Here is a 15,533-nt window from a genome sequence, read left to right on the forward strand (position 1 = left end):
CCGGAGCCTGTGCTCCGCAACGGGAGAGGCCACAACAGTGAGAGGCCCGCGTACCACAAAAAAACAAAAAACAAAAAGAATCAGGGAAAAATTTTTTTCTTGTGATGCGATCGCTTTGGGTAATGTTTTAAAGTTCATTCACATTGTAGCATGTATCAGTGCTTCATTCCTTTTTATTGCTGAATAGTATTCCGCTGTATGGATACTAACACATTTTTTTGTTTGTCCATTCTTCAGCTGATGGACGTTTGGGTTGTTTCCCCTTTTGGGCTGTTAGAAAAAATGCTGCTATGAATGTCCGTGTACAAGTTTTTGTGTGCACACATGTTTTCATTTCTCTTGAGTATATATTGAGGAGTGGAATAATTGGATCATATTGTACCTTGTGTTTAACTTTTGGGGGAACTAACAAACTACTTTCCAGAGCAGCTGCACCATTTTACATTCCTCCACCAGCAGTGTATGACGGTTCCAGTTTCCCCATATCCTTGTTAACATTGGTTATTATCTGTCTTTTTGATTTTAGCCACCCTAGTGGGAGTGAAGTGATATCTCGTGGCTTTGATTTGAATTTCCTAATGACTACTGATATTGAGCATCTTTTTGTGTGCTAATTAGCCGTTTGTATGTCTTCTTTCGTGAAATATCTATTCCTATCCCTTGTCCATTTATAAACTGGGTTGTTTATTGAGTTGTAAGTGTTCTTTATGTATTCTGGATATAAATCTCTTATTAAATGTGTAATTTACAAGTATTTTTCTTTGTTTTTCCCTCCCTTTCTTGATAGTATCCTTTGTAACACAAATGTTTTGTATTTTGATGAAGTTCAGTTTATCTAATTTTTTTTCTTTTTTTGCTTGTGCTTTTGGTGTCCTATCTAAGAAACCATTGCCTAATACAAGATCGTGAAGGTTTATTCCTATGTTTTCTTCTAAGGGTTTTATAGTTTTAGGTCTTACATTTAGATCTGTGATCCATTTTGAGTTAATTTTTATATATGCCGTGAAGAAGAGGTCCAACTTCATTCTTTATTTTTATATGGATATCGAGTTGTCCCAGCATCATTTATTGAATAGACAATTTTCTCCCACTGAATTGTTTTGTACCCTTACTGAAAATCAGTTGACCACAAATTTAAGGGTTTATTTATGGATTCTCAATTCTATTCCATTGATCTATATGTCTGTCATTATGTGAGTACTACAGTGTCTTGATTACTGTAACTTTTTAGTAAGTTGTTCTTCTTTTTCAAGAATATTTTTGCTATTCTGTGTCCCTTACATTTTTATATGAAATTTATGACCAGCTGGTCAAATTCTGCAAAAAAGCAAGAAGGATTGCTTCAAATCTGTAGATGGATTTAGGGAATATTACCATCTTAACAATATTAAGTCTTCTGACCCATGAGCATGGGGTGTCTTTCCTTTTATTTAGATGTAAAAATTTTCTTTCAACAGTGTTCTTTTGGATTTCTTTTTATCTATATTTTCTGCTCCTAAATTATTTTATTCTGCTAAGGATCTGGGTTACAATCCAGGTGGGACAAGAAAATGAAAGAAGGGCGCTGTTGGGATACATTCTCTGTTCTAAATTACATCTGGAGGCTTCATTGTAATGCCAAGAATGACTTGCCTGAGGATGGCTAAACCCTAGATCAGGTTACCACCAAGCAGTATTCTAACTCCATTCTTTGAAACAGTTTGAAAACAGAAGTATTGCTTATGTCTCTTGGGCTGTTCAGATTCTGAGAGGTAAACCAGTTAACCTTTTGGAGCACCGGCTAACTCCAGGAATTTACCCTACTTCTTTAAGTTTTAAAATTTATCTTTATTTGATTTTTTTAATACGTTTAAAATAAAAAGACTATCAAAAGGCATATAGTGACAAGTTCTCCTCTTATCCCTATCCCCACCTACCCAATCACCCTTCAATTTTTATATATCTTTCTAGAATGTGTTTACAGATATATATCAACTATGAATATGTATTATCCTGTAATCTTATCAGAGGACAGAGTCCATGTTAATTGAGAGTGTAGAAGAAATTATAGTAAGTAGATTTTACATAGAATTTTAAACTAATCAATACTTGATCAATTTGGGTATTCATCTTAGTGTAAGTGAGGACTTCTCCCTTCAGTGAGTTAGCAGAAAATTTTGTTCTGCTCATCCGTAAAATTCTCTTATTCCATGACAAGGAGGCTGTTTGAATCAGGGTTGAACACCCTCTACATAAGAGATCCTGGCAAATACCCATGTGATGGGGCCACTTGTCAGAACCTCTCTCTGCTTGTGAGAAAGTACCTAGAGCACAGGTTTGTTCTTTACTGGAGTCGTGGGCAAATGCTCCACAACTCTGGCTGAGTCCCACACCAGATTGAGATATAATGTGTGGTCTATACACGTACCTCAATCTAAGTCATTATTTTTTACCTCTGTGTGTGTATATAAATTTTTCAATACAAATTAACTTATACCTCACTAGAAACCTAAAAAATAAAATAGTATTAGATGTCAGGGTTTATGGGAGACAGAAATATTGGCAAGATACATAGCTTTTAAAAACATTTGCATCAGGTGTGCACATCACTTCATTTCCATTCCAACCCATATTATTAATTTACTTTTCTTTTCCAAGAAGCTATCTGTTAAAGACATGGCCGACTTTCCTGTCCCTACCCAAGATGTGACTGGTGATGACAAACAAGGTATGAAAAGAATGAGTTTTCTCCCTTTAGGGACATTTTGCCTATATATATTTTAAATCTACTTCTCTTGGAATGGCTGGCTTCTAGAGCATCTGGGGACTGTTCTCTGTATATGAACACATTTGGATGGATTAAGTAGTTCCAGTTGCTGTCACGAAACTATAGTTCATAGAGTGGTAACAAGACCTTGAGTGTCCAAAGCCCTTCAGTTATGACCCCGTGCTCACTGCTGACCCTCAGGCTACTCCAACACCTTTTACTGGAATCTGGTCGTACTGATTAGGAAATGACTAGAAGCTGAACGGTTTGTGAGCATAACATCTTGTGTTGGCAGATGTGATCCTAGAATATCAATATACATGCACATTTGTACACAGGTCTAATCCTCGAGGAGGTTACCTTCTGGAGAGAGTTTCTATCCCTGGGCTTTATTCTCTGTGACTTTGTCGATGTTGGGTTGTGATGATTTGCTTATCTTACCGGACGGGTGAGAGCAGTGCAGCACAGTGTTCCGTGTTACAGCTAGCATCAAGCACAGGGATGAGTTGGCCTGGGACTTATCTAGAAGAGCAGGAGGAACACCCCACCTCCTGCCATACTTCTGTATAATGCTTTATAATCTATCAGGTCCTTCCTCATGCACTGTAGTATTCAGTCCTCACAAAATGGAATGGAGGCTGGTATGTTTTATCACATAAAATATAGAGATGAGTAAACTAAAGTTCAGGCAGTATGAATTATTTGCTCAGTAAGAAAAGGAGCAGGGATAAGAACCAAGATTTTCGAATTCTCAAGCCAGTATTCCTTCTATTATCTGATATTGATTCACTGCCCATGAATGAAAGGCTTATCTGAAGGGACTAAACATCAGTGAAGCTATTTCAGGTTTTGTTATCATGACCTGCCATGGATGTAGCTTTGTATGGGAGTTAAACGTGAAAAATATGTTTCCCATTAGGAAACAGTAATTGCATGCTCTCTGTTTCAGTGTTTGCTCAGGAGAGGCAGGCAGACCTAGGTGTTGTCTGTGGCAGCACATACTCTGATTACTGTCTTTACTAGTGGGTCTTAGCCTTGACTACCCACTGGAATAACCTGGCGAGCTCTAAAAATCCTGAATCCTGGCTCTCACTCTCAGAGGGATCCTTATGTCATTGCTCTGGATGTCAGGAAAGAAACGGGGAAATTTCATGCTTCCTGGTAATACTCCTCCCAGCCACTAGAGGCACTCTCTCCGGAACATTGAAAATACCTCTGCTCTCTGTGGGAGGAGAACCTGTTACCATAGTTTAGGAGACTTTTATTGTTTTAGTAAGTGCTATAGCAACTATAGATGTTTGTAACACCGTTTTCATAAGTGATGACTAGGGATTCTTTGTTTTAATGTAATGTGCCTGAGACATAAAATTTTTTTTTTCTTTACTTTTCTCTCTCTTGTTCTTTAAAAACAAAACGATGCTAGCTTTGAAGAGTGCTACGGATGAAGCCTTACCAAAGGATATGTCCGAGGATTCAGGTAGGAGAAAACCAATTTAATATATTTTTAATGTAATTATTTTTTAAACAGACAGACAAACAGACAAACAAACCAAAACAACCCTGTAGTTTCAGTGAGAAAACTGGTACATCTGTGATAGTATATATATATATATATATATATATATATATATATATATATATATATATATATATATATATATATATTTCTGTCCAAATATTTGTCTTGTGTTTTATTCTAAGGAAACCTTTTGGTTTCTTGTTTACTCCTCCCCTCTTCTCAGGTATGAGAAGAGGGTGATTTCTTTTTAAGTTCTGAATATAGGTTTCACTGAAAGGATTTCTCAGTTTGAATCGAGGGTCTTATTGTCACTAAGTATAAAATTGAGAAGGCTTGGATTTGGGAAGATTTCAACAAGCCACTGTGATTTCTGTGTAGAGTAAGCTGATGGGGTGGATTAATGGGAGGCTTACAGGTGAAACTTTCCATTTCCAAAGCATAAATCTCAAACGCTTTCATTATGCTTCACCACCAGGAAGGCAGGTAAATGTGCTTACACATGGAGTGGATTCCAAGGAGAGAAATAAAAGTCGTGTTTGCCCAGGTTCTTGGAGAGTCAGAACTGTGTCTGGGAACCATGGAGTTGGTCGGGCCTGTGGCCTCAGCTTTCTCAACAGAGCCATCACTGAACCAAGATGAACCTAGCTGAGAACAAACTGGCTAGGGATGGCATTACTCTTTGGAGCTCTGGTTATGAGCACATGAAAGAAGTTGCTGCTTTCTCTTTTATTGTTATCTCTCTTAATATTTAATAAGTAAATCATGTTTGTTTTGGTTAACTAGCTATCATCCCGGATTTATTTTTTTAAAGTTGGAACAAAGGAATCTGTTTACATCGAGGCTTATGCTGCAGTACAGTATTTCCCAAACACTAAGTTCATTTAAGGTTTAAAAGGGAGAGGGGTAGAGGGAGAGAGAGGGACGGAGGGAGGGGGAATGAATATGAATGAGAATATATGATTGATTGCAGTGATGAGGCCTAAGAATCTGTATTTTTAGGCAGTCCCTCCCCCCCGGGGGGTTCTAATGTTCAGCCTATTTTGGGAACCACTACCTCTAGAAAGCGACATTAAGAAATAGAAAATTAGGATCGTAGATCAACTATGACTCCAAAAGTGGTAGGAATTCTCAAGCCTAGTTTTGGCTTTTGGAACTGATTCAGGTTCCTTCATCATAGGCGGAAATGCTCTATTTGCGTAGGACAGATGCCTGAGGTAGGTACTTTCCAACTCTTAATTTCTGGAAATGAAGTGGATACATCCTAGTTTTTGTAAACTTCGTGTATGGTATCAGTAAAAGTTATTTAAATTTGGAGAGTTAAATTGTGCTTCTCCAACAGTTAGGCTAATAACTCTTCCTATTTTTTTCCATGAGCATTACGTGTTCTCTGGGGCATGAGCTTTAGATGTCATTTTCAACATTCCTTCATTGAGTAGGGCATGGCGTCACCAGACAGAACCTATCAGGGTGTGCGTGCCACAGTACGTGAAGTATATCTGAATTTGTTTCACATTCTGCCTGGGAGCATGCTGTGTGGTTTCTGATTTGTTCTTCCCTTTGCTGCCCTTTCTGGAGCGGATATGAGGGAATCCCTCATCTGAAAACGTATTTAATACCCTCTTTTCCGGGGAATGTTTGGATTCCTAGTGGGAGACACAAGAGTTTCAAGGTGGTGGTCTCTAATTCTGGAAGGCTGTCCATGCCATGTGGGCAGTTCACCTCAGGTGAGTTGCCGCCTTCTGGAGAATTAAACTTTAGGCTTGCCCTCCTATCCTGTTTCTGTCTCCTGGAAAGATGACATGCCTGGAGTGTTCTAGGAAATTCTCATTCTTCTTCCCTCGGCCCAGCTCAGTGAGAAGCTGTGATCCGCCCGGGGGCTTCGGCCTGGGTTCTGACCCAACCTGCCCTTGCCATTTTTGTGGATATTCACATGCTGCAAATGCTGAGTCTGATTTTCAGGGGCTTGGAGGCTGATGGAAGACTTAACTAAAGTCGTGTTCTCCAGCTTTTTCTGATCTCGAACCTGTGGAAGCTTACCAGCCCTGCCTGGGATCTCATTTCCCTCTTTTGCTCTTCCTTCCACAGTGGGTGGTGATAACCATGGTAATAGTAATGGTGGTGAAAAAATGTGGTGGCTTACAGATGGGATGGGACTGCGTCATCAGGGAACGCGGTATTCCTTGTTAACATATTTTTCTCATAGACCCTTACCCTTTGAAGTGCTGAACATGTACATATTAGTGGAATCTGATGGATTTCTTAGCTAACGGCACATTCTAGCCTAATTCAAAAGGGCATACTGCACCGTGGCCATCTTTTTCTGTGTCTCCAGGTGCTGCCGCGGGCGCGGACCTGCTCGCCCTTGCCCTGTAGTCCTCAGCCCGCTCTTGGAGACCCTCCCAGCTGCCCAGTTGCCGGCTGCCACCCCGTGGTCTCTCCTCCCATTCCCTGTGCCCGCCTGCACCTCCTGTGCTGTCCTGGGAGGAACTACATTTCAAAACCAGATTTCTAAGCTTGAAAAATTAGGAACACCCTACAGCAGTAATATGTTGCACTCCTAGAATACATTTAGTTTTTAAAGCGCCTTCACTTTCTTATCTCTCTGAGTGAGAAAGGGCCCTCATTTTTATTATCTTCATTCTGTAAGTGAGGAGACTGGGGTTCACGGAGGTCACAGCTAGAGAGGGTCATGGCCAGGAGTAGCCCCTGGACCTCAGGACTCCTGGCCTGGTCTCCACGGCTCAGCCACACCCATCACGCCATCTGCCTGCCTGTCTATCTCTCACCAGCAGGGTTCCCCGCTCCTTCCACACCCACCCCTCCTCCGGCACAAAGACAAAGATAGTGGCAGTGGGCAAAGGAAGTAACGGTCACCGCGGTCTGATTTGGGGAAGAGTGTTTTAAAATTGCTGAGACTTCTGCCCACACATTTCTGGGAAGCAGTGGGGCCTGAGAGAAGCGGGCCGGAGCCAGCCGTGGGCGGCCCGCTTGGAGGGTGGCCCTCAGTCCCGTGGTGAGTGGCCCTCGCGCCGTCCGCCCAGCCCCCAGGTAGCCTGCTGGGCTGGAGGAGAGGCTCTCTTGGGCCGCCATCTTTTGCCACCGGGGGGCTGGAGGAGGGGAGGTGGTTGTCCATCTTCGTGCGGGCACACGAGATCGGGCAAGGCAGGCTCACACTGCTTGGGCCTCCCGTGCTTCTCGGGGCTCCGGCGGCCTTTCAGTGGTTTGCAGTTAAAAGGTGCCTGTGTCCTCACTCCAAGAAGCCAGAGCGCTTCAGCTGGGAGAAAAGCACGTCTTCTATAGCTGACTGAAGCTAAGGGGACGTGGGTTGCTAGTTTGCTTTGGACCTTGTTAGCGTCTCAGCTCTGCATTCTGCCCTGCTTATCTAACCCAAGGAGTTTAATGATCGTCAGAAATCCAGCATGCTTCATACCAAGGAGGGGTTTTATCTTTGGAGTAACGTGAAAGAGGATGGCATCATGCAGTGAGACATTTTCTTTCCGGAAAAATTTGTGCAAACAGTATACAAACTATATTCTCCTTGCTCCTAGTTAGTAGCACTTTTTCTTTGAATTTTTATGACATTTTATGATGAAAAATTTGCAATGTTTGCAAAACCTTAGCACAGCTAGTGGTTTCTAAAGTTGTCTTCCACAGAGGATTGAAAACGTAAAAAGAGGATTAATGTTTTTGTAAGTATTTCTTATTACTCCCAACAACTTATGATGGGAAAGTAGGCTCCGTGTGTGTTGGTAGTGAGCAAGCTAGTTCATGATTTAAATTGGAGAAGGAAAAGTTGTATGGTTGACAAAATATTTTAATGATTTCACTTCATAATATTCTCTGTACGATTTGGGACACAAGAATATTTTCTTATAGGAAAAGCTGCATAGATCATTTCGACTTAACTGTGGGACTTTGATTTCTTGTGGTCATGCGGTCCTGGTGGTGTATTTTAAGGAAATCTTGAAATATGTAGCCCAATAGATTTCTTCCTAGCCTTCAGGGGAGACTGGTTCAAAATCTATTATTACTAGGCTATCATGATAGACCAAGAAACCCTCAAGTCTGAACCCATCATTGTATAAATAGATAACCTCTTGAGAGAGTTGTCTTTTAGGCTGGAATGAGTTCATTAATCAACTTCGATTTGAGAATGGCTTCATGGCTAATGCTCTGATGAAAGGAAAAATACATTGTTTTTCTTTCTTCTTAAATGTGCCTTTAGCTTTAGAAATAAAATTATGGAACACGAAAATGTGGAAGCGGTCAAGTTTTCCACACGGATACCTGTACCTCATGTTTACCTGTTGATGTGTTCTGTACTAGCCCAGGTGCTGCTTAAAACCTGTTTAACTGCAGACATGAAACCCAAGCAAACAACAACTAATCTTTGTTTCAGCCACTCCTAAGGATTCCAACAGTCTCAAAGCAAGACCAAGATCCAGGTAGTGTTTGTTTAACTTCTGCTTGAATGCCCTTTGTGCCATGTCCCTGGCTAGAAACAAACCTCCCAACCCCAAATCTTTTCCCTTCAATTTGAAGCTTAGGATGAGGGTGAGTTCACTCGTCATGAGGGACCTGACCGGAGCCCGCAGTGCTGCTGGGGAGGCGCTTAGTTTCTGTGTTTGTTGGTGCTGGGAGAGGGGCTGCTGCTCTCCGGCCACCTGACACAAAGAAGGGGCAATGTGATGGGACCCGGTTGCTGCAGGATGATAACGAATAGGGGGAAAGTAGCTTTGGAAAGCGGGAAATACGGTTCAAAGGTAACTGACACTGAAATGTCCTATCATGACAAGGTGAACGCCAAAAAATAGGAAGTCTGGGGGATAAAATCTAGAGTAGGGAACTAAAATACTTCGGCGATTTCAGTGCGGCTCGAAACTTCAGGTAAGCAGTGTTGGTGGACTGTTTCATCCTCTTAGAGCCTCTTCTCAACTTCACAGTTTTTAAGTCAGTAGAGGTTAGTAGAAGAGGGAGAGCCAGTAAGGCAGTGCTGTGGTTGACATCAGACATCAGAAGAGAGGAACGAAGAGAAATACAGACTCTCATAGAAATACTAGAACCTCAAAGAGGGGAAATGGTGTTGAGACTGCTGTTTACCAGTAGACTGCAGTGGGAGACAGGATGCTACGTGTGTGTTTTCCAAGTTTTCCTTTGGCTTAGTGACTTTTTTCCTCCTTTGGCTGCTAGATATATTCCTGAGAAAGTGAATTTAAATCTGATCATATTTTGTATGCTTGCAATATTGCCAATTTAAGGAACTCTCGTCTCCTTGTAAGTCAAAGAGTTACCCCTTGTAGAAGGTACAGATATCTGTGTTCATGTTTTTTTCAAATAATAGGTACACTAATCATTTTGGTAGGAAAAGAAGTTATAGTTCCTGTTTCTCTCTATGGCCAGCACATTTACTCATCCTGTTTTTGAAGGATGAATGGATCTTTTACAAGTTAGTCCATGCTGGTTTTAGGATGTAGGAATAGTAACATTTACCTGCCTTCATAGTAGGCAAACCCTTCTCTGAATGGCAGAAATTGAACCTCACAGTTTTTTTTTTTTTTTTTTTTTTTTTTTTTGCGGTACGCGGGCCTCTCGCTGTTGTGGCCTCTCCCGTTGCGGAGCACAGGCTCCGGACGCGCAGGCCCAGCGGCCATGGCTCACGGGCCCAGCCGCTCTGCGGCACGTGGGACCCACCTGGACCGGGGCACGAACACGTGTCCCCCGCATCGGCAGGCGGACTCTCAACCACTGTGCCACCAGGGAAGCCCGAACCTCACAGTTTTTTACTTCTGCTGGCTTCCTCTCAAAGCGAGTGAAATGACCAAATCTCAGTCACATATTCTATTATTAATATCTCTGCTAAATTTTATATACTATTCTTTTAGGGATTGGTCTCTTGGTCTAATTTGGATGTTTTTATTTTCACTACACCCAACTGGGTCCTTACTGAGACCGTGAGAATTAAATTATTTTAATCCTCCTTTTTAGAATAATAAAGCCATGTAGAAATGTAAGGGAAAGGGAAATCACCCTTCTAACACTGCTACATTCGTCATTTTGTTGATTCCCTGCAATTTATGTTTTAATTGGTTGCAGTCATAGTTTTACTGTATCACTTATTGGATATTCATTTAACTTTCCATATAAAAATACAAATACACAGGTTATATATGGAAGTAAAATGGAATAAGATGTAGTATGAGATTGTGTGCTCAAGTATACGTATGTGTGTATATATATACACACACACACACATGATTTATACACGTACACATTATTTTCTCTTTCTTGAGTGAAAAATGTCACTAGAGCTGTATCTGGCATAGAAAGTTCTTTCTAGCCAGGGTCTCTAATTTCCTTTTTTAATCAAGAGTTCCCATTTGAAAACTTTGTTGCCCTTTTCTATGGATTCCCTTTTATTCTGGTTGAAAGGATCAGAGCACCCTTCCTGCTAGTTCCTGCCTGCCTTTGCCTTGCCTGTCTTGCCAGTTGTGTTACAGGGACCACCCCAGAGCATGTCACATGCCATTATGGTGGCTTTATTAAAGATTGCAACCTTGCATGACAAAAAACCTCTGAACTACCACAAAGAAACCTTGAGGAAGTTATTCAGGAAAATAAGAACTTGCTATGTCAAAACCAGCTTTACCAAGAACTGAAGTTGCTTAATAGTAATGGATAGATTCTAATTTTCTGAGTGCCACTGTAATAGCTAAATACCAAGACACTTTTCTGAGGTTAATTTATTTGTAGGACACATCTCTGACTCAAAGGTCATTTTCTTCTTTGACAGGAAGTTAGCTCAGAAGCTGAATAGAACAGACATAAGATGTACACATGAGCTTCTGAGAAAATCATATTGGGAATTCATCCGCAACCTTATTCCTAAGCGATAGAGTAATGTACTGAGTTGAAATAATTTAGAAGATAAGTGGGGCTCTAATATATAGTCTAGCTGTGCCCCAAGTTTTCTTCCCTGGCTCATAGGCAGATAGTCTCAGAACATGTTAAAGATATAATTTAGAAACTGAGACTGGAATTTGAATGAAACCTATGTAACCTTCTAGCTACGTGACCTCTAGCAACTTACTTTAGTTCCTTTTTCATTAAATGCCGTGAATTGGAGTTTTAATCTCTGAAATTGCCTATTTAGCTCCTGCCTTGTTACAGATTGAGAGAGAAGGTTAAGAGGAGGCTTTTGCTTTGAAAATTTCCCCAAACCTGTATTTCTCATGGTAAGACAACCAAAAGCCCCTCAACCTGACTGATGTGTGTTTTCCTCTCCTGAATTTCGTTTGTGGCATATTCCGTTGAACATTTGATTCTTACTCTCAGCTTATCTGTCCCAGTTCCATATGTGCCTGTTATCACGTTTGCATGTAAACAGGAGAAGAGTTCTGCGGTCAGTTAATACCATGAAGCCCTTCTATTAACGTATGGAAGTACCTAAGTGGAAGGGTTTACGTGTTATTCTTATTAACAATTCCAATCGAAATGGATTTGAATTTACAGAAAGTGTTCCCTCTGGGGTAAGTTTAGGTCTAAGGTATAATAAGAGCAAAGAGGTTAAAAAAGGTTGTGACTCAGGGTTGGGGGTTGGGCGCTTGTTGCAGCTGGTGTGGTATCCAGGGGGCAGCACGGTGCCTGGCTGCTCTGGGAACTCAGCAAGCCTTGGCAGTCGCTTTGCCTTTTGTGGGTATTTTCTGTTTCGGCCCAATTTCAGAGAGTAAAGCTTTGCTGTCTGCCTTCTGACCTTCCCTTATTTTGCTGCAGATCCTACTCAAGCACCTCCATAGAAGAGACCATGAAGAGGGGCGAGGACCCTCCCACCCCGCCACCGCGGCCACAGAAAACCCATTCCAGAGCCTCCTCCTTGGATCTGAATAAAGTCTTCCAGCCCAGTGTGCCAGGTGAAGTGCCCCTCTGCGCCCCAGCCCTTCCCTTTCCTGTTGGAGTCATTGGATGGGTGTCACTACAGAGGCTTCTGTGGGTCCAGAGAACGAGCAGACCTGGCCCGGACGGCCTTCACGTGGCTGGCACATAGATATCACTTGTGTCTGGAGCCTTGCCCACACTTGCTATGGACCAGGAATTATGAAATTCTCTACCCAGAGGATGAAAATGCTTCCTCCCCAGACAGTGCACTGAGTGTGCGGCCAGGGTCTTGTTCTCTGCATCGTGGTGATTTGTGTCCAGGATTGCCATCTGTGATTTCCTCAGATGCTTATGCCGTTCTTCTGTGAAAGGTCTCGGTGGTCAATGCCTGGGCAGAATTTTCTGCATTTTATCCTTCTGGTGAAGATCCTGTGTCCTCCAGGCTTAATGCTTAAGGGGGCTCTGCTTTCTAAATCTGACTGATGGCTAGGTGTTTAGTGTGGGCGTCTGGGTCAAGGGCTCCTTCAGTTGGGCTGCTCTGGGGCTTCTGGGGATGGGACTTGCTCAAGGCAGCTGCTGTACAGCTGGGCTGGAGGCGGGGAGTGTGGGGTGGCCTGTCTGCTCCCCTGGCTCCCTATGAAGAGGAGCTGTCCTCCCGGGAGCCTGCGGAACCGCAGATGCGAGCCATGCCTTCACATGAGTGAAGGTGCTAGCGTACAGCTGCTGTCCCAAGTGTTATTTTGGGAGGCACAAGGGCCTTGCCACTGACTAATGCAGGCAAGCTCTAAATACAATGATTTCCTGGAACTTTTTCTGTATCTCTGTGCATTTTAAATCAAGCCAACCTCAGATGCTAGTGATTTGCAGATGATTATCTTTTTTACTAAAGCAAGGAAAGAATCTCCTTGGCTCACACATGAGCGTGACCCCTGTGTCCCGGCAGAGCTCAGCATGTTTTATTTGTTCTAATAAAATACTCTCCTCATAGTAAAGTTATAGATTGTTTTTTAATATACCAGAATCTGGAACTCTCTATGAAATTTGATTCTCTGCCATGAGTTCATCAGATAAAAATTTGTCTTGAATTTTCCCCCATACTTTGATCCAAATTCTGGCATAATTTCATAGTCACTGGTATTTGGGGTGGGAGTAGCCACGGATGATGATGCTATAAAAATTTCACGTGGCTGGTGGATGTTGACTTAGAAGATTTTTCTGTGGACACAAGAAGATTAAAACAATCTGGGCAACCATCTCCATACGTTTTCCTTGCAAGGAGAGAGGCTGGAAACTTGCCCCCCTCTCTCAGGCTGTGTCTCTCTCCCCACGAGGAGCGCCAGCTATGCTGGAGAATGGACGGGCCGTGACCTTTACCACGTGGCACCCTAGAGTTGGGGAGAGAAGACTGAATTTGGAGTTCAGCTCAGCTGCTTATTAACGATCTGATTTTCAGCGAGTGGCTTAATCTTTTCTGCATCTCAGATTCCCAATCTCGAAAACAGGACCAACCCTCCAGAGAATTACAGGGTGTCGATGAGGTGATAGATGTCATTCAAGTAGTGCCATGTTTGGCCCCTAGGCACTCACTGCCACGGAAGACCGACGGGGAGAGGGGGTCTGAGGAAAGCCGCTGACTCCCTGAGCCCCAGTGGGACAGTTCTGTGCCCCGTTCCTCGCAGTCCCCTAGATGGCTCGCAGAGGGCCCGAGCCGTGGTCACCTGTGGCAGTAGCCCCTCATTCCCACACCTTGCTTGGGCCCGCTGACCTCCTGCCCTGTCGTGCTCGCCTCACACCCAAATCAAATGCCTGCTCCCAAGTCCCAGCGGTAGGGGCTGCTTTCAGGAGAGCCTGGATTCAGACGGCTTCTCTTTACGTCTCCAATGTTGATAGGCCTTCAAGGGAAAAGTATTTTCATTTGATACATGCCAAAGAATAGCTAGGTGGGTGACATCTATATTCATAGCTTAATTCCATTGTCTTTCCAGTACAGGTTTACACAAATGAAATTTTAACGAGCAGTTTAAATTGATCACACGAGAAACAGAGCATGTCTGCATTATGAAAAGCAGGTGGTACCATTTCATCTACTTAATTTGTTTGCCTGTGGGTTAATTCTCACAGGAAAGTACAAGGGTCTGTCTAAACTATGTAGAATTTTAGTGTATTGCATATTGCTAGAAATTACTTATTAAAATTCTGACAAGCTAGGAAAGCACGAGGTAGAGTCTAAACCAGTCACCGTAGCACCCTCAGTGAGAACCGTGGCCCCCACGTAGTCACCCCTCTGCCACACTTGTCTTTATGTGTCACTCTAGCTAAGCTGGATCCCACTGTGCTTGCTGTCCTATATCCTGAGCTTCCTGATTAACCCTCTTTCACAGTATGGAGCTGTGTCATTTCTTCGTGCCTGTGTGGCGTGGTTGATTGCGCCCTGTGCGGCTTTCTGTCCCCCCGGCCCCCCCCATCTCCCCCCATCTCCCCCTGATGTCTCTTCCTCATAGCCTCCTCTCGTGCTCATATGCTGCTCCCCTCTCCTCCCCTTCCCTCTCTGCTTCTCTCCTATCCGCCCGCCCCCACACAGGCATGGGCCTGTCTTTCCCAGGCTCCGCCACCAACTTCTCTTCCGCCCTCATGTCATAAACAACGTAGAGGTTATTAATGACTTCATATCTATATCTTTGTTTCCTTGTCTACTTATTTTCTTGGGCTGAAGTCGGAGATGCTGAGTCAGAGGCCATATACCTTTGAAGTGTAGATACAGGTTGGCCAACTGTGCTGTCAAAAACTTGTACCTTATGAACTTATCCCACTGGTAACGTCGCCTGAGAGTGTTTCCTCACACCCTCACCAGCACCGGGTAATGTTCATCTTTTTAATCGTTACCTACCTGATAGACAGATGTTCGCATTTCCTTGATTCCTAGTGAGCCTGAACATCTTTTCCTATGTCGTTATTGGACATTAATATTTCTTCTTTTGTGAATTGCCCGTGTGGAGGCACACCTAGCTTCCGGTGCTGCTGCTCTTTGCCTAACCACAGAAACCACTTGTCTCCTCTTCATCTTTCCTGTGAGGGTCTGGACCTGTCTTATCTCAAGCACTTGGGAATGTGAAGGTGGCCTTGGGGAAGCTAAGCTTACCTGCTCCTTCATGCGGTCCATGTTCTTCCAGCCCCCAGTGCCCCATCTGTTAGCCAACTTTATCACTTAAGGCAGAATCTACCTAGGCCATCCTGTTTATAACAACAGAAGAACGAGGAAAGGTAAAGAAAACAGGGAAAGATAATGTGCAATGAAATAAGATATGAACTTGAGTTGAAAAGGAGAGATAAAGTGAAGCTAATGTTTTCAAAAATGAGAATCACAGGATTGTGAAAAACAGAGTGAATGAGGCTGGG

At 43.0% G+C, this 15,533-nt stretch overlaps 1 protein-coding gene across 1 annotated transcript in view; it reads left to right on the top strand.

Moving 5' to 3' along the window:
* The window catches only part of REPS2 (RALBP1 associated Eps domain containing 2), a 252,286-nt gene that overhangs the window by 136,329 nt on the left and 100,424 nt on the right, over positions 1 to 15,533 (top strand). The window contains exons 10-13 of the mRNA XM_024115285.1: positions 2,638 to 2,707; positions 4,170 to 4,223; positions 8,665 to 8,710; positions 12,036 to 12,172. Coding sequence (XP_023971053.1) covers positions 2,638 to 2,707; positions 4,170 to 4,223; positions 8,665 to 8,710; positions 12,036 to 12,172 — 307 coding nt within the window. The remainder of the gene's footprint in view (positions 1 to 2,637; positions 2,708 to 4,169; positions 4,224 to 8,664; positions 8,711 to 12,035; positions 12,173 to 15,533) is intronic.

The sequence above is a fragment of the Physeter macrocephalus genome, chromosome 21 (assembly GCF_002837175.3).
Source record: "Physeter macrocephalus isolate SW-GA chromosome 21, ASM283717v5, whole genome shotgun sequence".
In the NCBI taxonomy this organism is placed as follows: Eukaryota; Metazoa; Chordata; class Mammalia; order Artiodactyla; family Physeteridae; genus Physeter; species Physeter macrocephalus.